General features: G+C 41.1%; 2 protein-coding genes across 5 annotated transcripts in view; one reads left to right on the top strand and one right to left on the bottom strand.

Annotated features, from left to right (window-relative positions):
- The first annotated feature begins 48 nt into the window (after positions 1-48).
- wnt2 (wingless-type MMTV integration site family member 2) lies at positions 49-14,788 on the top strand. The gene is made up of 5 exons (XM_073471836.1): positions 49-131; positions 1,047-1,267; positions 6,170-6,447; positions 6,587-6,851; positions 14,583-14,788. Exons 1-5 carry the CDS (start codon positions 49-51, stop codon positions 14,786-14,788), a joined length of 1,053 nt encoding a protein of 350 aa, XP_073327937.1.
- Positions 14,789-17,340: 2,552 nt separating this feature from the next.
- LOC141001120 (suppressor of tumorigenicity 7 protein homolog) overlaps positions 17,341-25,743 on the bottom strand; it is a 56,964-nt gene continuing 48,561 nt past the window's right edge. For 3 of the 4 annotated variants that reach the window (XM_073472088.1, XM_073472091.1, XM_073472090.1), the window contains 6 exons: positions 24,914-24,986; positions 23,506-23,608; positions 23,053-23,203; positions 22,848-22,940; positions 20,781-20,923; positions 17,341-17,786 (listed from right to left, as the gene is read on the bottom strand). In XM_073472088.1, coding sequence (XP_073328189.1) covers positions 17,691-17,786; positions 20,781-20,923; positions 22,848-22,940; positions 23,053-23,203; positions 23,506-23,608; positions 24,914-24,986 — 659 coding nt within the window. In that variant the 3' untranslated portion in view covers positions 17,341-17,690. The remainder of the gene's footprint in view (positions 17,787-20,780; positions 20,924-22,847; positions 22,941-23,052; positions 23,204-23,505; positions 23,609-24,913; positions 24,987-25,743) is intronic. The other variant, XM_073472089.1, reaches the window with a different exon arrangement.

The following is a 25,743-nucleotide window of genomic DNA, read 5'->3' as shown; positions in this document are numbered from 1 at the left end:
CATGGAAATGCTCCGTCCAGATCCATAAAGGACCAAAGTTTGGTTAATATGAACTTATTGCCAAGTGGAATATGTTTTTATTTATCGGTAACAATCTGCTGGCTGACGGCCGGGGTCGATGCATCCTGGTGGTAAGTGCTGTGCACTGTTTTTACATCTTTATTTAAATGCAGTTCTTGAAGCCCACGCGCTGAATGCATGGCTCTCTTATTAAACTGGCACGTTTACTGTGACGCGCAAAATGCGCTCCAATACGGTTAAATGTTTAATTAATCTTTAAATCAGACTACCTGTAAAAAATGTTTTCTGACTTTTGACTTTGAAAAACGTTTAAATTTCCTTTTAAAACTTTCATAAAAACTGTTTTCCTTTTGTTGAAATGAAATGAAATGAAATGAAGCGAGTAAATTCCCCCCATGGTTTTCATTGTTGTATTTTTTAAATCCTGAAGTTGGAGACTGAATATTTGGAGAGATAAGTTTCCAGGATAAAGTCATTCGATATAATTTAATTTCTCAGTATTTGCTGTCTTTCTCTTGAATCTTTAATGAATATTTGCAAAGGTTCTGTTTCCAAATTCCAAACTTCATACTGCCTGTGATAGTGAGATGCTGTTTGGACAGATCATTTCCTTTCAGTCCCTTTTTTCTTGCTGCTCTTGTCTTTAATTGCTGCAGACTGCAAGTGTTCAAATTCCCTGCCAGTCTTTCATCACCTTGTTCTGCAGGTACATGGGAGTGTGGACTTGTTCAAGTGATTTCAACACAGTTCTTAAGCGAACACCTTTTTGCCTTGTTATGTCATTATCTTTTTCTCCTCATCTATTTTGCAGAAGCTAAATATCAAGGCACAGATTGAGTTCTTTGCAGATTTGTTGACAGAATAGCTTCAACATTTTCTTTAATTTCTGTCTCTGAGATCATTCAGAGAATCTGTTAATCAGATACTGGACTATTGTGTCCAGATGTTTTTGTATCTTCCTCAAATAATGATTAAAAAGTTTTCTGGGATTTTCACAAGTGTCTGCTCCTCCACCTCTTCCGCAGGTACATGGGCACCCTGGGCTCCCAGGTGATGTGCGACAACATCCCTGGTCTGGTGAACAAGCAGCGCCAGCTGTGCCGCCAGCACCCGAAAATGATGCAGGCCATCGGGGCCGGGATGAAGGACTGGATCTCCGAGTGCCAGCACCAGTTCCGCAACCACCGCTGGAACTGCAACACCACGGCCAGAGACCACAACCTGTTCGGACGCCTGTTGCTACGCAGTGAGTTGAGGGACACCTTTCTTACTTTAGCCTAAATAAAGTAAAATTTCAAACTAACGTAAGTTTTAAAGCAAATTGAGGGAGAAACCTTTTTAATTTAGAGGCTCTGAAGTTAATACTTCATGTCCAGCAAGCATCCTGCCTGCTGAAGTGTCCCTGAGCAAGTCACTGAGCCTCTCTCAGCTCCAGGGCTGCTGCTGTAGTTGACTTCTGACCCCTCAGAAGGACAATAGAGTTTCAACCATTAGTGGATTAGTCAGTCATACGAAAATTAACCACAATCAATCATTTCAGTCATTATTCAAGCAAAAATGTCAAACATTTGCTGGTTCTAGCTTCTAAAATGTGAAAATGTTCTGCTTTTCTGAGTCATTTATGACAGCAAATGAGTCTTATGAGTTTTTGACTGTTCATTTGACTAAAGAAGCGATTTGAAGATGTCACTTTAAGGTCTGGGAAATTGTGATGTGCATGTTTAACCTTTTTTTTAACAGTTTATAGACTTCATAATGTATTTATTAAGCATGAAAGACAATTGCTAATGAAAACAGTCGTTGGTTGCAGCTCTTTAGGACAGGCATGATAGAAATTACAGTAGTTTTCCCTGTAAGCTGATGTAGTTTGTTGTAACCAAAGAATCTTAATGTGAACCTAAACTTGAAAATTAGAAAATTTTGTTGGAGGAAAACATCAGCAATCATTTGACAGTAAATGTCACCAGTACTGAGGTAACTTTGTTTATATTGCGCAGTAAATGATATAAGATGCAGGGATCTTGGTAACGACACGACGACTTCAGGTGCACGACTAAGAATAGAAAGTTGGAGGCCAGATGTCCTGCAGCAGTTTACAGTACGCCGGTTCGTGTTTCCAGGTCATTGTGCGCTGCTGGCACCTTTTGGAATTCAATCTCTGCATGATCATGTGTGTTACAGCGCTCCGCTCTGCAGTAACCAACATGTTTGACCATATGTCTCAACTTAATGCTGACAAATCTCAGCAATTGATTGGTTTTCAGAGTGTTGGGTAGATTTATTGCAACACTGAGGCACTCTGGGAAACGGTTCCCTCACAGATATGTTCTCTTCTTCACAGAGGTTGGATCACATTCCACGCCTCGTCTCACTTTACAATTGTACATTTATCACGTCGGTGCAGCCGACTGGTTTCTCTGTCCATGTGTTCTTATGGTGAGTCGAACATGCCGCTCAGTACTTTGTTGAAGCAACTACATGACGTCTGGTATGCAGATTTAGTGCTGAAAAGATTTGTCAATGGAGGAAAAAGTAATCTGTAACAGTTCTGATAGCTGAGTAATCGTGTAAGTCATTTAGCAAGCAGTAATACGGAATAGATACCATAATAACATTTGCCAGATCCAGCTTCACAGATGATAAGATTTTCTCTGTTGTATATCATTTTTATTGTATATCTTGGGTTTTGAAGACATAACCTGGGACTTTTGGAAAGTGCGATGTTCATTTTTCAATATTTTCTGACATTTTGTAAATGAGGCAATTAATCAATGTGAATGGGAAAATATAATCTACAGATTTTTTTAAAAATAAAAGTGATTAGTTGCAGGTTTATACAAAAATACAAAGTTTTTGATTCAGTTTCATCATAACGATGTTTATGTTCAATCCACTTCAGCTACCGTCTCAGTAAGGAAATTACTCTCCACTCAGCTCGTTCAAATGAGGAATGTAAGAAATTTTGACTTTTTCCAAATAAAAGTAATCCCACCACTTTCAAGATCCACGTCGGGTCATTAACTCTGTTTATCTTATGGGATCATTTGCAGAAGAAGACACCTGATTTATGGAGCTTTTCAAAGTCAAGAGAAGACACGGTCACATATTTTTTGGGGGGAGGGTTGTCGTGGACAATAAATGTTATAAAGACCATGACAGATGCCTCCTCCCATGCAGTAATTAGTTGTTGCAATTAGCAGCATCAGAGACTGAAATGAAAAGCAGCCTGCTGCTGCCTGTGACAGATGTGAGGTCTGGACAGAAGCATCCTGTCAAATTAAACGTGTCACTGTGCGTCTCAGCAGCTAAAATCAGTCTGTTACTCCTGTGAGGACGTGTTATAACAAGTCATAATCTTTTTTTTATTGCTTCTGGAGGATCATCAGGACCTGGCGGCCTGATGTTCCTCTCCCATGCCCTGAGATTTAACCTGCGAGGCGGATCCTTCGACTTAGTCCGTTTCATGTCGGGGCCTCTAATCAGCCGTGTGGTATTCGGACCTCCCAGCCGGGCCCCGGCCGTGTCACACAGCATTATCACGGCACGTCGGGGCCCCGTCAGAAGCTCCTTATTGTCAATGTCAGCGGGCTAATTTCAAACAATTACACAGGAGTTTTCCCTCAGTGGTGTCGTGTTCTCTCAGCGTTCTCCTCATTAACCTCGTTAGGCACGCTCAACTTAGCTGCTGGACTGGGACGCACACACTGATCGCTGTATGAATGTGTGTGTTTGCCAAGGCAGGGTGTCATCTGTAGTTTTTAAATACTTGTGTTAATACAACACCTGAGTTTCAATACTGATAACAAAACTTTTTTATAGCTACCTCACCTGTTTTACAAAAAAAAATTAAATTTGACCTAATAGACCAAATCTTGAATTTGTCTGAACACAAGGAGATGTACAAGAACTTTGTCAAATAAAAAAGGCTAAAATTGGCAAACTATCTTAGAATCAGTAAAGTAAATATACTTCCTTGACAAATAACATATTTAATTGTTCTCTACATAGATCTATTGTCAGTAAACACACTTTGTTTGTAAATTACTGCATTTTGTTTTTATTTATGTTTATGTTTTGTATCTTCCCAACTTTTATTGAATTAGGGTTGTATTGCTTGGATTTATTTACATTTATATCAATCTGGATGATAAGACATGATAAAAATGGTGAAACCCTGCGCCGCAAAAGTCTAAAAGATGCTACATTTTTCTTGCAAAGCTTCTTCCCCCCATTTTTAGAAACGCATTTCACCTCTCTCTCTTCTGGATCATGATGACTGGACAGTTTAGAGATTGAATGATTGATTTAAAGGAGCACTTTGTGAGATATGGCCAGAATTGTTGTTAAGAACTTTAAAAAAAAAATGAACTAACATTATCAACAGAGTTCGAAGAAACAACAGTGCTGATGTTATGTCAAATACAACTTTGTTTCAGCTGACTGGTACAGCTGTTAGCATGATAAATTAACAAAATAAACTCAGAAAATGTCAAGAAAATGAAATACTCTTACTTCTATTTTCCTCATTAACAGAAAAATACAACTGGGCACCTTCTGAATTCAACTTTCTCTCTGTTACCGAACTAGGATGAGTTTAATCGCCCCGTTAACTTATCCTAAAACTCGCCATAGACTAAATAAAACTCAACAACACAGTCTTGGTTTGTCTTTCCACAATCACCTCTGGTTTGGTCGAAATGAATCAATTCACACTGCTTCTCCCGTCCCTGCCGTGTCTTCACAGTCATAGTCTTGGTCAGAGGCGCTGTAAATCACCTCCATACTGCATCTCCTGTTGTCAAACTGATCTCAGTCAGTCTTGGAGGCTGAGTTTAGTCCCAGTTTGGGGTCCAGTCGTGTTCAATCTCACATAAGGCAGGTGACTCCCCCCTGTGAAGCCCAGACAAAGTAGCACTGGCTCCACGGCTAACAGTAGCTAGCTACAGCCAGGGATAGTGAGCAAAGAGCAGCAGCAGTTGTCTTACTCTGGTGATATGCTGCCCCCTATGTTTCTGGAGCTACCTTCAATTTCTGGCCTTATTTTACATATCACAACTTTAAACAATCATTTTTTAAATCATAAATTGTTTTATCAATTAAACTTTTTAAAGAGACCAGTTTATGGCTCTAAACATGTAAAAAATCCATTTCTTTCATTGTGTTTGTGTGTGTGTCATAACTCGGTTGCAGAAGTTAGTCACACACACACACACACACAGACACACACTCACACACACCCTGTCTTTCAGCCTTTGATGTCTCTGATCTCTCATCAGTTACAAGTAGAGGGAGATCAGGGTTCTCTATCAGGGCATTGCTGGTAAACGTTTGCTGTTTGTCCATGTTGGAGGTAGATGAAGCGTTTTTCATTTCATGCCCTGCATGAAATAAAAGCTCTGAGCAGACAACAACAAACATCGCTCATACAGGTAGCAGCGGTGGCCAAACATTTGAAGGATCTCTCTGTTTGTCATGGCTTAATTGTGCCGTCAGCCAGCCTGTATCGGGAAACGCCAGATCCAAGATCAATGAGAGATAAAACCTTTATGTTTGATTTGCATCTCACATCAGTGGAGTTTATTGATGTAGAGAAGCGGACCAGTAACTCTGCTGATCCTTTTTGGTTTCCAGTATTTGGACAGAGAATATGGTGTCAGGGTTCTGACCTCAGTGTGAAGCTCTGTATGTTTTTTAGCCAAACACGACATGGCTCGAGGGATTGGATCACTTTAGTCCAGACTGAAGCACCTCAGTGTTGAATGGATTGCCATGAAATGATTTTGTATATTCAGATTCAGGGATATTCGTGGTGCCCCAGAGGATGACTTTGATGATCCTCTGACCTTTTCTCCAGTGCCATCATGAGGTTCATATTTGTGGTTTTGACTATCTCAGGAACTATCGAATGAATTGCCAAAAAAACACTTGTTCTCATAGATTTGGGACTTTAGGTTGGTATTGGCCTGTTAAAATATAATTTCTCCTGTTGAGATTTTTAGAAACTCAGCAAAAATATGTTTCCCACTTTGAACATCAAGGTAAATAAATCAGATTCTTCTGTGCATGACATTAAAAAAAATCTAGGAAGGACCTGCTTTCCTTAAAGGTGTTTGCTTTCTGTTTACAATATTTTGTCCTCATCCCTCAGGCAGCCGCGAGGTGGCCTTCATGTACGCGATCTCCTCAGCCGGTGTGGTTTACACGTTGGCGCGGGCCTGCAGCCAAGGCGAGCTGGACTCCTGCTCCTGCGATCCCACCAAGAAGGGCTCGTCGCGGGACGCCAAGGGCTCTTTTGACTGGGGCGGCTGCAGTGACCACGTGGAGCACGCCATGCGCTTCAGCCAGGCCTTCGTGGATGCCAAAGAGAGGAAGGAGAGGGACGCCCGGGCGCTCATGAACTTGCACAACAACCGAGCCGGCAGGAAGGTCAGAAATATGGGCATTTTATTGCGAAAAACTAGATTTGAACCGAACCAAGCAACTAAACCAACTTTCTTTTTCTAGAATTAGGTGAATATTTGCATTTTACAGTCAGTATGCGTGACTTCTCTTGTCTCCTTGCCAGGCGGTGAAGCGCTTCATGACTCTGGAGTGCAAATGTCACGGCGTCAGCGGCTCGTGCAGCGTTCGGACCTGCTGGCTGGCCATGTCCGACTTCAGGCGCACCGGCGACCACCTTCGCAAGAGGTACAACGGCGCCGTGCAGGTGGCCGTCAACCAGTACGGCACTGGGTTCACTGCCGCGCACACACACTTCAAACGACCCAGCAAGAACGACCTGGTGTACTTTGAGGACTCGCCAGACTACTGCATACGGGACCACGAGTCAGGTAGACACCCTCCAAGTTTTTTCCTTTTTTCTGTTGGTTCTTAAACCCTCTTCAGAGTGCTTTCATACCACATTGAGTTTGGAGATGACTAAATCTGACTGTAAATGAATCAGATTACAATTGTAACTGTAGATACACTCAACTCTCCAGCACTGATTTGGTAATTTGCAGGCCAAAAGATGTCCAGATTGAAATAAGGCAATATTTGGTTGTTGAGGTTTAAACTACACGTTGAAATATTTATTTTTCATTCAGAGACTCTTGAAACGGTTTTATTTTTACCAAAACATATATAAAATGTCATATTTTCATCCACATTTAGCATCTGACATTATTTCTCTTGAGATTTCAAACTTTTGGTTTGGTTCCAGCTGAGTTGAAATGTTATTATTTTCACTAAATGAACCATAACAAAGATGTTAACGCTCCAGAGTTGAACTGAACCACTTCAACAAACATGGTTGGTGTGAACATGGTGGTAACAGATTTATTATGAGGGTGATCAAATGCTTGATCACAAATGTTTGGATGAATTACACAAACAAAACCTTCAGAAGTTCTTGGCATCTCAAACCTGCCAAAACTGCTCTTACTTTTATTAACACATAACAGAACTGGTTTTAATATCTGTCATCATCTTCCAGGGTTTTTTTTGTGCCACAAGGGGCATGCTAACCTCTGTAGAAGCCCAGTGATGACAGACTCAGAAGTTTGGAGGTGGTATTTTAAACACTCAGATTAGCACAGATTTGTCAGTTTTTTTACTCATTCATTATTCGAGTAGACTTTAAAATAAGGGGATGAAAACAAGCCTAATTTGATGTTGCTCCTGTTTGTCAGAGGATGTTTTCTTACAGTTGAACCTTCAATGTCTTTGAGCAGTTATGGTTGATTGCTAGCGTGTTCTTTGAGGTTCAACTCACAATGAATGGCCCTGATATAAGCATAATTTTTGCATCACTCAGGTTTGACAGAATTATTGACCTGAGCATTTTTTTTGCTCAGATTTAAACATAAAAAACACGCCTGACTGTCTGTAGTTCTGTAGGACTTTTCTGTGAATCGATTATATTAACACACACAAAAATTCAGATGTTTCAACCCGAGGTTTTTAGTTGTAAGACAGTTTCCAACAGGTCAGTACTTTACCTCCAGTGTTAGTGCCCAGACGGATAGTCTGTTAAAGAAATGTGTGTCTGAGTAAAATCTGTGTTTATGTGTGTGGCTCGGAACAGGACAGTGAGACGGTGTGAGAAAGAAAATGTTTGTGTATGAAAACCGTGTGAGAGAAAGAGAAGAGTGTGTGTGTGTGTGTGTGTGTGTGTGTGTGTGTGTGTGTGTGTGTGTGTGTGTGTGTGTGTGTGTTCCAGTCGGAGGTGGATGCCTGTCAGGCAGCAGATGATCCGTGGCGATCGGGTGTCGGCCAGTTTAAGACCCATTACACACTTCTGTAGGCTGAAACCTTAGAGCACCACAGATCACTATAAATCACCACTGCTGCAAACACACACACACGCCGGAGGGCACGATTGGCCTGCAAAGAGAGGCATATTTCAGGGGCAGGTTGGATCATACGACATAATACAACACACACACACACACACACACACACAGTGGAGGAGTTTGTGTTTGGTGTCAAAGTGAGACGCGTTTCTCCAAAGTCGTCTTCTGTTAGGTGTTATTTCTTGAAAAATGCAGTTTAAAGTGCAGGTTGATCACTCTTTCCTATATTTTCCAATCATGGCCCAACCTGAAAACAAAACAGGCGTGAGTGTGACTGAGCTGTAGATTTTTGCACTTAAGATATATTTCTTGGTCAAAGGAAACTTTGGATGTTGTAGAGATTCAAACCTTGTCATGTCTTCTGTGTGCTGTAGTCGATGTTCTCAGGCTCCGTCATGGTCTTTCAGGTGCTAAGACAGTTTTATGACCTTAAAGAAGCATGAAGAATGGTCCGAAGTATGGTTTTAATTTAGAGGGCAGGGCTGTTTGATGTGTGGAGATAAAAGCTACGAGAGCGTAGTCTTGTCTCTGAGCATGAAGGTGTCATTAAATAAGTTCCACAGTTGATTTATCTGTTGGTACTTTAGCTTTTGGACAGTTTACAGACAGGAAACATGGAGGGAGGAGGAGGGTTGCAATCATAGACAGTATAGATAGTGGACGAGGCTTCCTCTTCTGAAAAGTGGAGCAAATTACAGCTCGGGCCACATTTTTACGTCCAAACCCGACCCGATCTCGCCTTCCAAAAAGTTTGATTTTCTCTCTTTGACCAGGACTATTCCTGAATATTTAATCGCCAGGCAGGTGCTGTCAGTTTAAGCTGATTTGCAACTTATAGATCCTAGGTGTGTTTGTTACAAATAAGACTCTTGCTTAAGCAAGGGTTTCATGCTCAGCATCTTTTATGAATTGAAAGTAAGCACACCATCAGAAATGATCTTAAGAGGTTTAAGTACAAATCAAAGAACATTATTATAAATGAGGCCCCTGGACATCATTTCTAAATTTTTGCCTGAACCTGAGGGTCTGGTATCCATCCTCTAAAGCCGATGCAGAAGTGCCTTGAACCTGCAGTCTTTCTAATGGCCAGCAGGGGGAGATGCCACTGGTTTTAGAAAAGAAGTCCGATTGTATTTAAGCTCATGAGAAAATGACTACTTAACTCAGTTAACTCATTACCTCAGTAAACAGTTTCTTAATAAGTCTGTGGTCTCAATCGCTAGTTTCAAGTCTTCTTCAATACCGCATGTTATCATTTAGTAAATTATGGTCCCATTCAGAGTAATAGAGAAGATAAAGCAGGGTATGCTTTACAGCTTGGCTGCCTTGTGATTGGCAATTGGCTGACACGGCATGCCCTCGGGTTCTCAGTCAGATCCAATCAGGATATCTTCCCCAGCGCCACCGTTTCCAAATATAGTCACTTATGGTTTCAAACCACCAAGGCCAAAATCAAGGCCTCAAGTAGTGTAGTCTGTAGTTTATTCATATTCGATCGGCACTGCCTTGTTTTACAGTTTGATCGCTCCTCACTCTGTCAGAGAGAGACAGAGAGCAGCAAGTGTGATGGATTTTTTTTTTTTTTCTGACGTTTTATTGACCAAACAATTAATGATTTTAATGAGAAGATAATCTGCAGATTAATTGACAATGAAAATAATCATCAGCTGCGTCCCAACAGTCTGATCATGGCCTCATTGTGCTCCCTATGTGCTGCTCAAATCATTATCCTGATGGACCTCTGGCCCCCTTTTGGGAACAAGCAGAGGGTTCACAGCAGACATGAGGGCTTTATGTGCTGTGTACATGTAAGCAGGGTGAGGTAACACACACACACACACACACACACACACTGTTGGCCCTGGGCCTCTCATGAGAACTTAACTTGCTCGCTCTCTAAAGACATGCTCCTCTGGGACACACACAGAGTCAGGCATGTAAACTCGCTCTCAATCCTGACATGTACTGTACATCGAATCTCTCCCTCTCTTTAAGACGCACACTTACACACACGCTTACACACACTAACACAAACATGACACACAATCGCTCTTGAGACACACACTTTGAGTTATTCGCTCTTGTTCTTTCTCACATCACCCACACACACTGAAAAACCTCTGAAAGACATGCAAACTTACCCTCAATCATCCTGGAAACACACACACTGAATCCTTTCTCACAGACAGATGGACACACACACACACACACACACACACAGAGGCTTGGAGCCCACAGAGATAGTGAGACGGCCCCTCTGTGCCTCTTTAAAGTGTGAAATCAATTTCCCTCGGCCCCGGCGAGGCTCAGGTGCTAAACTCATCTCTCGGCGCCCCCTCATCTTAATTCAATAAGCAGACGCAGGGAGAGCGAAGGCTGTGAGGAAGACTCTGGCCGTGATGTCATCTCTAGCGGGGCAGCATACCGCGGATGACGGGCGGGCGCGCTGCCAAAGAAGGGCGGGGCTTCGGGTCATGCCCAGACATATTACCTGGTGAGGGAACGGTGCAGAGACGGGCCGCACTCGCAGAGCGGAGCAGAATGTAAACACGAGCAAATTCCAGAACAATGTTCGAGATGGTACTTGAAGCCAGTGCATCATTTTTTCTAAACCTTTATTTATACAGGAGACACACATGTTCTTCTTCAGTAACACTTCACAGTCAGACAGGAGCAGTCAGTCACACCTGCACAGTGCAGCCAAAGTCCTCTGCTGGATGAACATCTGCACCGCAGCAGCTACAGGACGGGTTTAATCCAGTTTTTTAGGATCAAAATTCAAACATATTCAAGATTATCACAAAACTTGAAAAGACTGCAGAGTTAGTGATGCTTTTTTGATTTCACAGGGCTTCAGATGTTTCTTTTTTTCTATTATATACAGCACATAAACATCATCTTCTGTATATCAGCTACAAAATAAACAATTCAAAACACACCAGGAGGATCAAAAGTTGTCGTACAAAAAAGATAGAAGGAATCAAAAATTAAAAAACAAAAACGAATTAAAATTACTGTCATGTAAAGTTGACAAAGGTTAAAGGTTTTAACAGCTTTATTGTTTGTGCATTCAGATATAGAAAAAATATATTGTTTGATATTGCTGTGAAAAAGACTTTCCCCTTCGGATAATGAAGTCTGAGCAGCCACTTCCAAAAAGTTTGGCTTTTGTTTATTAATTTATATTTGTGAATAAAGTTTGGTCAAAATGATTAGCATATTGAAAAGTGACCATCAGTTTCTCAGAGTCCAAAGTGACGTCCAAAACGTAAAGATATTCAATTTACAATAATATTTTTTTTTAGAAAAGCGAATCCTTTAATTTGAAAGGCCTGAACCAGAAGATTGTTTTGCATTTCACATTGATAAATGTTCAAGATAAGTTATTAAGATTATTGTTGATTAGGATGTCTCTGTGGCTGAAGGCATCTAGGACTCTGACCGTGTCAGCTGGGGATCATTTTGAAGTCATTTCCCATCTTTCTCACTCACCTCATCATCAGTCAGCTCTTCACTGTCTCATAAGGGTATGACATTCCAAAACAATAATAATAATAAAAACAATCATTTTAATCGGGCACTAAAATGATCAAATGGCTGAAAAGTGTATTTGGACAATCAGTGTGTGTTTGGTTGAAGCTGCCAGCTGTAGTTGTGTTTTCTGCTGCAGTCTGTGAGCTCTGTAACACCTCGTCGTAACAGGCAGAAAAGATGCAGTTGAATTGTTGTGATTTTAATGAGATGTGGTCTGTTTGTGATGAGTGTGATGCTGTCAGCATTATTCTGTAGTGTATGTAAAAGCTCTGCTGACGCAGGGTGTGATGACTGCTCTTTATAGACTTCTTCAATGTGCTGTGCTGGTAGGCAGCAAAGTGAAGCTCACAGAGGTCAAATATACAAAATAGTTACAGTACTACTGTGAAACACTGAGCCAATGAGAAATCTATACTTCTTATTTTTTCAGCTGATAATCAAATCCCACGAAGGCCCGGAGGTGTCATGAGAAAATAAGACTCTGCAGCCATCTGCCTGGACTTTCTTATTTAATCACTTTGTTGCTGCTTGGGACGCTTTACCAACCCAAAATGTGACTATTTGACATCCTGGGAATGAGACTCAACAATCAACTGTCTTTGTGGTGTGTTTAGGAACAGCTGGGAGAAATCCTACTGATTCTACCTTTAAGTTTGATAGTCTTTGAATTATATTAATATGACGTGAGCTTCAGTTAGCTTTGAACAGAAATGGCCGAGTAGTTGAGTCAGTACTTCTACTTTTACCAGTCTCTTGAACTGCTGGCATTAAGTGCAGTTTTGTTGTCAGATTTCAGACAGAAAAGGTGAATATACTTCAGATTTTGCCTGCTGAAAAATGTTGTTTATTAACACAACTAATTTAAATTTGGGATGCACGACAAATATGGCCCGTTATTGGGAAATTGGAGGGTGTGTGTGTGTGTGTGTGTGTGTGTGTGTGTGTGTGGGCCGGTGAAGGCGACATTCAGGAGATTGTGTACACGATCAGTGTGGCCAGTCTGAGGAGATAGTGCTGAGAGTGTGTGTGTGTGTGTGTGTGTGGTGTGTGTGTGTGTGTGTGTGTGTGAGCGAGCGATGGATGTCTCCTGTAAAATGAAGAGCTGATGAAGAGTGGGAGTGCAGGCTGACGGCTCCTATCATCAATCTCTCATCTCTCCTCCGTCCAACGTTCATCATCTTACTCGCCCCCTCTGTCTCATCTGTAGCGTACTGCCAGAATTATACCGCGCTCCCATTGGCTCTCCATTACCGGTAAAACTTCTCGGATTGGCTCGTGTACCCGCCAAGTCTTGATTCCACACCGGACCAGCTTTGTTAAGAGGGATTGTTCCTTCAAAACGTCCAAGTGATTTCCCATGATGCTTCTCACCTTTTTAGCCTGGAATAATTGTGAGTGTAGGTGTCAAACAGGAAATCTCATGTTGGAAGGAAACGACTAAAATGTGTTTTTGCATTTAGTGGAGAAATCTGATGTTGTTTCAGTGGGAAATGAAAAACCTACTGCTGCAGTAAAAACTGATTTAACCTCAAGAAGAAATGAAGTTCACCTCATCGTTCACTTGAGTCCGGGAACAATGTTTGAGAAGGAAAGTTTAAACATGCATTAAGTTAGATTTCCTCTCGTTTTTACTTTTGGTACTTCAAGCACGTTGTGTTGCTCGCCCGTCTCCTTTCAACACTACAAACTGTAAATCAATCTTAAATTATATGAAGAAAATAATTGGCTTAACTGTTCAGTTGCCTTACAGATTTGCCTTGCAGGTTACAGGTGTTAAATAAAAGGTCAGAAATCCCTGAGACCCCTCGTATTTAGCAGACTGGCCCCCATGCACCCGAAACATATTTTGTGCTGCAAGATGATTCTGAAGATGCTCAGATCAGGAACTTTTCCAGTAATTGAAAGTCGAGAGTGTGTCGAGAACAGAATGAACAGAATGAAAAACATTTTTTAAGTTCTTCTTTAAGTGTTTGTTTTTGTAACTCTCATTTTGACCACAAGAGGCTGAAGTGCTGGACTACTCATGTCCTAAATAAGATGAAAAGCATCCATGTTCTTCCAGGGGAGTTTTAATACCTCTCTGCACTCTAAACACAAGAGTCCTCTCGGTTGTAGCCTGTAGAGACACTGATGAGAAGGCTGATAATACACAGTATTCCACCCGTGGCACTAACGGCAGATTAGCGCCGAGTGTGACACATTCCTCGCCAAAAGAAAGACACGACAGTAATGTTACATAACCGCTAACACACAATAGATGTATGTTGTGTTTAGTGTGCACAGAGAAATTAAAAACTCCGCTAAAAGAAAACATGAATGCTTTTAGTCCCATTTAGAACATGAGTAGTCGTGCACTTCAGCCTCTTGTGGTCAAAATGAGCAACAAAAATAAATAATTCTCCTCACAGAATGTTTTTTTTTTTAGTTTCACACATTACAAAAATAATTTCTCCTGAATTTTTTCCCCCACCTGGCTTCACACATGAAAAAAACCCTTTTCTCCCAAATGTTTTCTTTGTTTTTATGTGTGAAACCACAGGTTTTCACAGATGGGAAAAAAAGGAACTTCAGAAATCTAAGAAAGATGATCATGGCAAAACTTCTTTCCACCAGTTCTCAAGTCATATCCATATTTATTTATAATTCTTAAAAGCTCATTGACCTCTCCTTCTCTCCCTCTCTCTCTGTCTTCAGGGTCGATGGGGACTGGAGGGCGGGTCTGTAACCGGACGTCTCGCGGCATCGACGGCTGTGAGGTGATGTGCTGCGGTCGAGGCTACGACACGTCGCGGGTCAGCCGGACCACCAAGTGCGAGTGCAAGTTCCACTGGTGCTGCGCCGTGCACTGCCGAGACTGCCACCAGCAGGTGGACGTGCACACCTGTAAGGGCCAGACGTGACCCGACACTACTGACCGACCGCTCATTACATGGTCACCTGTACGGGACTGCACATTTTCCAGGACGTTCTCCGTCGTCGGTGCTCAGCCTTCATTTCACTGCCCAAAGATCACCTGTCAGTCAAATAGTAGCTAGTCTGCTTAAGTATGTGTAGGTGGCGCTCTCTCTCTGCTGCTCATGCTAGAAACTAATCTCCTCTCGTTTATTCCAAACAACACGAATCACTTCTGTCTGCTGGAAGATGTTGCCTTCAAAGACTCCAGACTTCAGTTAATTAAGAGCAGAACATTGAATAGCTTTCACCAACAAGGTTAAGGTTGGTGAAATAGGTTAAGAAAGTAGTGAGCTGTACCTTTTATTTAAATAATATATCAAGCAACACAAACCTGTTCATACTGCAGCGGCTTTCTACAAACCAACCTGGTTTTCAGAGGCTGACACAGCTCTCATTTTGTGGAACTGACATCTAGTGTATGAACTTTTCATCATTTGGAAAGTTTCCGATTCTCCACTGACTGTTATACACTCACTAAACTGCACCACCTACAGGCAACTTCCAGTAACGGTAACAGTTTAGACCTGCAAGTTCAGCTGGGTCGATCTCACCACCTACTTTACAGGCAAAGCAGCGAATAGCTGCTACAGTTTTAACACTTGTTTCACCTGCAGTCAATGTTAGTCACAGACGGAACGTTTCATAGCTTCAGTTTTGTTTGTTGTGGTTTTACCACAACTAACGTGAAGACCTACTCCAGTGTCGAGCTGTAATTATGGACTGCATGAGATGAATGATAGAGAATGATAACCAAAAAAAAAAGATGAAAAAAGCTTAGTGTTAAAGTTACAGCAGGTGCTGCTTTCCTTGCCTGTAGGTGGCAACTTCAACATATTTACACCTGCAGCTGTCTTTGGGAGGTGCAGGTGGGATCTGAAAATGAGCTTCACCTGGTTTATTTTTACTAAATTAGTGTGATTAAAAGCTTCTAACTTAATAAATGAACACAGTAAAGACTAAAGAAGCACTAGATGACATTTTAAACTTTGCATTTGAGGACGAGCTTGTCCTGTTGCAAAGTCTACTAAAAAAAATGCTGTAAGACAAAATTCTGTGGATGTAAACACACTCAGCCACTGTTAACTTCAGTCTCTTAATCCATCCAGCACACAGACACGTTGTCAATCTGAGTTAGAAGGAAAACTGCAGCCTGAAGAACCGTCTGAAAACACATTCAGAACAGATAAAGTTCAATCACTTTGACAACCTCCTGTCATGTTGTCCAGAGATGTAAATCATCCATCATTTCTTCTCATTTCACTGTATTTATTTACTCTCCAGCGTGTTTGTGAAGTCCTGACGGAACAGATCACTGAGTCTGTAACTAACCTGCTCACCTGGGATGAAAGATACAACCTGTAAAACTACATCACACACTGTGTCCATGTTTAAACACAAAAGGTCGACACACTCGTTCCGACTCTCTCCGCAAAACAGTTAAACCAGACAGGCCTTTGTTTATTTGTTTGTTTATGTAAATATGTGGTTGTGTAAATTAAAATCAGATGTATAGTGTAAGGAACCAGTACCTGTAATCAATACACACTGTTTAACCAATAAACACTCTTCACTTCCTCAGAGCCTTCAGATAAGTGAAATTCCTGCTTTGTTCTATCTTGGGACTTTTGTTTGTTTGTTTTTTATCAATCTAATCGATGATAATAACTTGGTACTCACAGAATTAAATGCCGAGTATGCTACACGGATGTCGAACAGCAAACAAAACACCCAGAAACCCCTAAAAATCTGATTGCTTGTGTTTCCTGTTGGATTTGTTTAGCAATTAAATCAGTGAGGAACATTTTATTATGAGCCCATGAAGACCTCTTTAAAGGACGAGTCTGTGCTTTACCTACAAACCATGTATACTTTGCTGAGGCAGCTTTTGTTTTCTGTTGATTTCTGTGTGGCATGAAAATCAATTAGCAGACTATTTTTCATTCACGTTTGTTGAAATGACATCATCATTCTTTGGAGATTTGGTTAAAGATTAGATTCCTTTGGAAAGTCTGACAACCTCCCAACAATAATGCAGACTGTGTGCTCACTTTTATCGGTTACACGAGTTCCAAAGGGTTCGCTAAAAGGTTTTCATATAATAACTAAGAAAAAATGTTCAAACTTCTAAAATAAAGCAGCTTGTTTTTTTTTACCTTTGATGAAAGTATACATGTGATGAAGAAAACGGGTTTCAAAATCTAAAACCACTGCTCCTTAAAATTTCATGTTTGGTCCTCAAATACAAAATCAAAGTTCAGATCATCGTTCAGAATCACTTTAGATCAAAGCACCTGGTGGCTGCAGGTGAAACTCTTCTACCTGTGGAGTGAGATGTTAGTTTGTTGATAAAAACACACATCAGAAGATCAGAGAAGAAACCTGCCAGGTGCCCGTCAGCTCCACGTGATGTTCGGCTGAGTTAAACTGCAGCGCCGCACGTTTGTGCCGTTAAACAGCGCGTGAATCAAAATGGCGGGAAGAAGCTGGATTGCAGCAATACACAAAAAGTCCTTTATTGTATTTTTTTGTCTTCTCACTTTTTTTAATGATGGCAACTGATCACCTCTTTTTGTACAACAAAAGAACAGCTTTAAATGATTGAAAACCCAAAAAATGCAAACATATCAAATAAAGTCAAAACCAATTCTGGATTCCGTTGTTTTGCCTTTTTGTCCTGTGCCTCCTCCCGTACTCGTCTGTTCTCAGTTTGGTTTGAACTCCTGGCACAAAGGTGTGTCAGTCCAGTCCAGCGCAGAGTTCTGGGTTTCAGTTCAGCTGATTCTGTCTGGATGGAGGTCGGCTTCTGGTCCTGGGTCTGATTCTGTGTCCGGTCCGGGTCGGTCGAGGTCAGATGCGGGTGAGTTGGTGCCAGAGGCTGGACGGCAGGATGCTCTCCACCTTCTCCATGATGAAGTTCAGAGGAGCAAACAGCGTGCTGAGGAACTACAGGGGAGGAAAGAACAACAGTCACACAAACGGTAATGAGCCAGACATCAGCATGAGTACGAACATAACAGCAGCTCATTTCTGCTGCTAGGGGTCTAAATCAAAATAAAAGACTGAGAAGGGCACAAATGTGAGGTCATGTTTTCAAAGTGTTATTCACGGTAATGTTTAGTCATGTTCACCTACTTCCTTCCTCGCTCTGTGACTCTCTTCAGACCTTAAACGACAACGCAATTGATGATCATTTGATGCCAGTGATTTAATTCTGTATTTAACTGTCCCAACTTCTTTACATTCAAGGTTGTAGATGTTAGGTTTTAATAATGTAACAATAAAATTAAGCATACTGCACTGTTTTCCAGTTGTTTCCATTAAATCTACATTTCCACTTCATGCCTGACTGCTGCAGCCCTGCCTACGAGCTGCCATTCTCGTCCTCAGGTGTGTTTTGGCAACAACCAGTGAAGAGTAGGTGAAGCGGAGGGGGGGTTGGGGAGTAATAGGGGCTCCACCAGAGCAACAGCAGGTCATAGAGGTTCTCACTCTGTAAGATGGCAGATAAAAGCCATGACAGAGAGAGAAGAGTCTGTCTGTGCCGCCCTGCTCTCCACCTGCATGTAGTCGAGGTCGGCCTCACACATCGTATCACACATCTCTGTTCCAGCTTCAAAGAGCACTTCAAAGTAAAGGAGTGTGTACCATGTGAGGTGTGTGGGCGACAGAGAGACAGTACTGTAATCCAGGAAGATCCTGAACTGTGTCAACACCGTATGAAGTGGATCATTGGCCACGACAAGAACACGCAATGATCCACATTTTCCCTCAGTCAGCGGGGTGGAATATCTTAAGAGACTATCCGACCTGAGGTTTTCTGTCTGATCAATTTAGTTAGTAGATGAGTTAGTTGGTAGCCTCAGCAACACATTCATTAAAGGTGCAGTATGTAGTTTTGGGGAAGAAATCTTATTTTTTTAATGCCTAAATAAACTAAATAAACAAACTGACCTTATAGGACAACACAATGTCATACTGTTCTGCTTTGTTTATATGTGGCGGACCCTGCCACCTTTCTAGCTTCAAACAGTGTTCTGGGACCTTATTTTCCTCTGAGAACAGCTTGTTTATTCAGTTATGGAAACAATAAATATTTCTGAGTTTGTATAATTACCCCATTAATATTGTAAATATTAAAATTCAGAGTTTTAATTTCTTCTCCAAAACTTCATAGTGCCCCTTTAACTATGAAAACTGTCTAAAATAAACATTAAAAGTCTCTTTACATGGTGGTTTCAGATCAATTAATACATTTGTAAGTGATCCCTTAACTTCATACATAGAGAATGAATAAAGGCGAACTTAGAGTGTTGTGTGTGTGTGTGTGTGTGTGTGTGTGTGGGGGGGGGGGGGGGGGGGGGGGGCTCAGCTCTCAGCAGGTAGATGGTATCTGCTGATAGTGTCACATCAGGGGGGAGAGATGAGCTCAGCCACATTCCAGGTGAGCAGCTCAGCCTGCAGGGAGGAGCGGGGGAGGCAGCGCCCCCTGCTGGCTGCTATGACTACAGGAGGGGAGGCTTAAGGTGGCTCTGTGTTTAGTACAGAGGCTGGTAGAGGACATTTAACCTCAGCAGGTTCTGTCTGATCATCTGTCTTTGTTTTGGTTCATTTTGTTTGATGTGTTTAGTGTTTTTTTCTTTATATTTTTCATCTTTGTGTTTTTTAAAAGTACTATATAAACAAAGGTTCATTTATTTAGTTACCGCCAAAATCAATGATTAAAAAGCTTCTAAACATTAAAAATGTCCCTCGTTGGTATGGCTATAAAAGGGTGTGGAGACGCATGTGACTGACCCGATCAAAGCAATTAAAGTGCGCTATGGAAAATGATGAAAATGACTATCAAATATTCCCGCTCAACAACCTCAAACACATCAACTGCACTTGTCTAGTGGTTGATGTAAGGCTCATTTATGCTCAACATTAGATTAGCATATGGATAAGGACGGAGCCTTCTGTCCGTACTTATGCGTTCATTTCGTCCGTATTTCTGCAAGTTTTCTGCGACCTAACAGATACAGACCAATGGAGCAGTACCCCTGGTAGCCATAGGGGGCAGTGTTGCAGTGTAGCCAATAGTTCAAGACTATTGAGACACGACTACTGGAAAGGAAGGCGATGTTTTAAAAATGGCGGAACTTTTTCAGGAGAGTTTATGCGAGTTGGTGAGAAGTTTTAAACATCTGTATGAATATGTTTCATCACCCGAGCACAGAGGCAGTTTCTACAGAACAGCTGGAAGGAGATTGGATGGTAGCGAAGGAAAAGTGGAGGTCTGTGCAAGACCGATTTGACTCTAAGCGGCGTCCTCTAGTGGTTGTATTGCTAAACATCCATGTTGACGTGAAGCGCATGGAAGTATGTGGGCAGTGACGGATATATTGTTTGAAACGGACTTGTCTATTTTCATACATAAAGGGAGCATTAATTAACCTATAGCCAACAATCTTCAAACAAGTGAAACAGCAAATTAAACAAAATTAGGATTATTTAAGAAAAAAGTAAAAGTATGATTATTCAGTGGAACAAGCTGATGAATTTGTACTGGATGTGGTGGTGGTAGAAACAAAGGTCACAGAATCATTCAAATCAAATTAGTTTGACCACTGTGGAGCAGGTTTGGAGCGATCTGCCTGTTAGGTTATGATACTTTGTGCAAAACAGACATTGTGACCAGAGGGTGGCACACAAAGTAAGGTCTGAGGGTCACTGGAAATATTCAACCCAGCAGATTTTATGGAAATCAAGCCATTAACTTTTAAGATCCCTCGTCGTCAAACAAACTGTTGAGTAAGAGAAAAGTTTGTGCCAGAGAAAAGGTCAGATTTGTTGCCATGATCGATTTTTGCTGCATCAAAGTTCTGTTTTTTCTCTTCACCTCAAACTTTCCAAACAGGTGTGGCTGCATGTGCGTGTGCAGCGTGTGTGTGTACTCACAGCTTTAGCAAACACTCCCATGAGCTCGGGGAACTGGTGTGTGAGCAGAGCCAGCATGGCGGTGAAGGAGCAGAGACCGGCTGTGAACAGGATGAAGAAGGGCAGCTCCTTCTTAGGGTAGACTGACACCTCGTGAAACACTGCTTCCACGTGGGACAGACAGACACACACACACACACACACACACAAACATAATGTTACTTTAGAGCAAAATTTTTATGACATTCATCTCGAAATAGACTTTGTTTTTTGACTGCAGCTTAGTTCATAATCTAAGGATTTTTTTAACACAAAACCTTTTTTCTACAGAGTGGGAATTTTTGTTTTCAAAAAATGTGTGAAACAATAAATTTTTTTATTTTTTCTCCTCATTGCTACTTTCAAAGCATAAGTTGGGATGTTTCTATAAAAGTCAAGATTTTTTTTCCCCTCACTCGGTTCCACGCATGAACATTTTTTTTTTTTTTCGAGAATTGTTTTCCTTTTTTCCACAAAAAGAAAAAATTCCATGATAAAAAAATAAAACATTTCTGTGTGTGGAACAGAGTGAAAAAACCTTTTCTTTTCATCAGGAAAGTAAGGCATTTTGGCGTTGCAACAGGCGGAGTGCTCGTAAAAAAGATGCTGGACACTGCCCCTTTGGGAACAAATGAAAAAAGACGCTGACTGGCGCTCAGAAAAAACGTTATGTGGACACAGGCCCTTAGGCAGTCAAAAAAGCCAAAATCCCCACATTTGATGCTTTGGGATAGCGGTCGACCGGATCTACAATCTCAAAGCATCAGTAGTTGACAAGTTGGGAATGAGACTTAAAAATCAACTATGTTAAAAATAGGAGCTCTAATGTTTAACTGCACATGTTGAATATAGATGCCTGAAGCATCCGTCAGCTGTCTCAGGGTAAAATATATCAAACTCTTCGTCTGTTGTGCTTAAAGGAAGATTCTGAAGGCAGCAGCGTGGTCGTGTGCCAACAGCAGACATGTCTGCTCAGGTTACTGCTGACATACAGCTCTATACAGTCCAAACACATGTGGACCACACTGCTCCTGTATCAGAGGACAACTGCACATGACAGGAGCAGCTATCCTTGTTTAGAGTTGAGTTGTTGAGTGTCTGTGAAAAAAATATGAATATTCATTTATAGATGTTACACATAAATCCACCCAGCGACACATACAACCACAGCACAGTGGGCTGCCGCCGATGGCTGCAAGCCAACTTAATCAAGTGAAGGTTTGAGTGTGAAGACAGACGAGCTGCTGAGCAGACAGCAGGACGACACACACTCACACCAGAGCTCAGTGCTCTGTTGAGGAATTTGTCTCATCATGATAATTATTAATGTCAAATTTAACCACTCAATTTCTGTGCCAGGCATCATTAAGATTGGCATAATTATTCTTAATGAAGAGACCAAATTTACATCATCCTCATCAATATGGACAAATTATCACACTTTGATGCTGCTGCAACTACTAGAAATATTATAATTACTAGTTTGAACAAAACGCACAGGGTTTAATTATTAAGACTAAAATCTTAATAGTTATTCCCATGAAATGAGCTGAATTTAGCTTTGTTTGCGAACACAAACTGAGCTGAAATCTTCTCTTTTTCTCCGACCAACAGAAATTACTTGAGACTAAAAGCATTCAAGAAAATCTGTCAGTTTCAGTTTTTTGTGAAAGTCTTCAAATATATACTTATTTTGTTTTTTTTTAAAGTTAAAGTTTTTTTTTGTGTTGTTACAAAACAAAACAGAACTACACCCACTGATCTTAAATGAATAAAGAGAGACACCTGGCGGGCAGCGCTAACCAAATCATAAAAAAGAACAACTTTTGTGACAATTTATCTATTAAGACTAAAAGTTTTTACAATATTTACTCTGTTTTAATTCTTAGCTAAAATGTCAGAAAAATAAAACAGACAAAAACAGGAGGATTTCCAGCAGTATTTTAGAGCATCTTTAGTTACTTTCTTAACTGATAAAGTGAGATAATATTTATTGCCCTGGACTGTAAAAACTGTGTGTTTAAATGTGTGTGTCAGGGCGGCTCTTACTGGGTAGCAGCTCTCTGTCGGCCGTCTCTGTGCAGATGGGGTAGGGATAGAAGAGGTGACCCTTCTCCAGAGGATATGGGATCATTCTGAACGCTGCAAACACAAAGTCCAGGTTTCAACAGACAGCTGATTACAGTCAATTCATATTATTTCTGTTTGGAATGAAACCTATGAGATGAAAGTGCAACTTTGTGTGTGTACTCACTGCCCTCCCAGGTGCAGTGCAGCAGGTTGAGTGCCCCCTCTACCCTTTTCCAGTGCTGCAGGTGGAAGAAGGCGTAGGCGATAGCCTCGCTGTCGCCTCTCTTCAGGATGTGTTCTGGAGGAAGAATCAGACTCTTCATCTCCAGCAGATACTGAGGAGGAGAAGAGAGGGAACAAAGACGGACGATGAGCAGGATTAAGTGATGGCGTTCCAGCTGAATGTGACATTAATAATAAATAAAGTATAGCTGAGTGTGGAAACTCTAAAATATTGATTTCATTATTCTTCTTGAAAATCCACTCCGACTCTACCAGAAACAAAAACAGATCTGTGTCGACAGGAAAAATTCATGTTTCATGTTTACAGTTCAACACTTTCACTGGCTGGTAGCTGTGTTACATGGTTAGCATGTGATCACGGCAGGTATGTAGTATTACAGGTGCGGAGTCTCACTTTGGGGACGTGAGGGTTGAACTCCACCGCTCTGTGGATGGCTTCTACTGCGTTCATCTCTGCTGTGCTCAGCCCTCGCCTGGAGGCTGCCTCTGGAGAGAATCTACACACACACACACACACACACACACACACACACACACACACACACACACATATACATGTCAGCATTATGACGTTGGATTGCACATCACTATATGATCAAAGTGTTTTTGAAATGAAAATGACTTCCACGATGCTGAATAAAGATGTTGAAATCCAGGCTGCTCACATGTCACTAACTAGCTGCCCTGTGTAAGAACATCACATAAATCCCTCACATGTAGAAGAAAAAGATCAAGCGAGGGAACACTTGAGCACACTTAGATTAACGTGCATGTGAGGGAAAGAGCAGGAGAAGACTCCAGTACATCACCAACAGTGTGATGTTTTTGTTTGCTTTAGGGTGTATTTTTTGTGCAAGATAATAGAGTGCTGCAGGGATGAGTAGTTAGCACCGTCCTGTGACCCTCAACTAAAAGCTAATTGAATTTTTCAATTGGATTTTGGATTATTGTAGAAAATAACCTCCATGGCAAACCCAAGGTTATGACACTCACATGTTTTGTTCAGCAGGATAATCCTCACAGATGAACACCACTTTTATGATTTTTGAAGCGTAAATTAAACTGCCAGAAGTAAAAAGCTAACATGGGGTATTAAGTAATGTAATTTTATGTCGCAGAACAAAACATGAAAATCTCTAAAGCTTGTGGTAACCAAAGACCTTATTTCAGCTATTTACCCAAAATTCTAGACGAGTTAACCAGAAGAAAAATGTTAACTTATTATCAGGTTTAAAACTTATTCCTGCGGCACTCTGTGGATTTAATGAACAGAAAAGGGATTTATAGAAGGGCTTTAAAACCAAGTCAAGAAGATTGATGCGGTAAAACATTAAATATATTTTCTTTGTACTGTTTTCAGTTGAGTATATGTCAAAAAGGATTAGCAAATAAACACGTTCTGTTTTATTTATGTTTTACACAGTGTCCCAGCTTTATTGGAATCAGGGTTGCACATATAGTAAATTGGCACATAGGAATAAAATACTGTCTCTTTCTTTGTTTTTATCTGTGCACCATCAGTATGACTGTATATGTTTTACAGTAATAACCCTGTACCTCTGGCGAGACAGAAACACTCACTTCTCACAATACTGATCAACCCTGAAGGCAGCCCTGTACCAAAGAGCACAATCACTGCTAACCCACGGTTACTACACCACGGTTCAGTCCTATTCTCTGGCTCACACTAACCAGGTCCCGGGGCTGTTTTTTAGCTCTATTTTAACCTCTTAAATAGCAGAGCAGGTATGTGGAGCCCCCGGCCTGTATGAGCTTTGTAACCGAAGAAAAGAGATACTCACTTGTCCGATACCGCCCTCGCTTTGAGCAAAGCTGCTGTGTAGCATATTGTTGCAGATTTGGGTAAGCTAATATCTGTGGAGGAGACACAAAGCAGAGAGAGGGGAGGGGGTGTTTAGTGAACATAGAAAAAGTTTGGAATTACAGGTGATAGTTGGAAGGGGGTGGGGGGCTGCGTTTAATAACCCTGCAGCTGCCTGGAGAGGTTTGTGAGTGAAGATGATGAGTTTGGGTTTCAAAGCTTTGGGGTTGTTTTGTTATCAAGTCTTATTTTTTTCTTGTCTAACAGTTAGGTGTGAACTGGCTTTTTTCACTGATGTCACCTGTAAACTTGACACAGATCTAAGATGAATGAATAAAAAGATCATGTTACTGTTTGTGTGCAATGACACCTGCTGTATACAATACATCCTGAAGGATCTATGGTGTATATCCACATGTAGGTTGGTTTTATGGCAATCTGTTCTAATAAAAATTATTTTCAGCAATCAAAACAGCATTTGGTATACAGGTACAAGTCTGCATGCAACAAAGCAGTGCAGCATAAAATTGGAACGAATTAATGAACCTTTAAATAGTTGATCAGGGACTGTATATCCACACATGATAGTTTAAACCAATGTTAACACATAAAACTAAATAGTTTCTTAAAGCTTAAGGCCTGTGATGACATGTTTGTTGGAGGTTATGTTGGCTTGGTTAATGTTTTGGTTAATGTCAGCTAAAGTCAACTTCGCATAGAAAGTGACATAATTGACATAACAGCCATAACCATTCAAAAAGACAGGTTTCATGTCAGTCTTATGACTTTGAATATTAACAGTTAGTTATT

The sequence above is a fragment of the Pagrus major genome, chromosome 8, assembly GCF_040436345.1.
Source record: "Pagrus major chromosome 8, Pma_NU_1.0".
NCBI lineage: Eukaryota > Metazoa > Chordata > Actinopteri > Spariformes > Sparidae > Pagrus > Pagrus major.
Note: the sequence above shows the minus strand (reverse complement) of the source record. Positions and strands in the feature narration are given on the sequence as shown.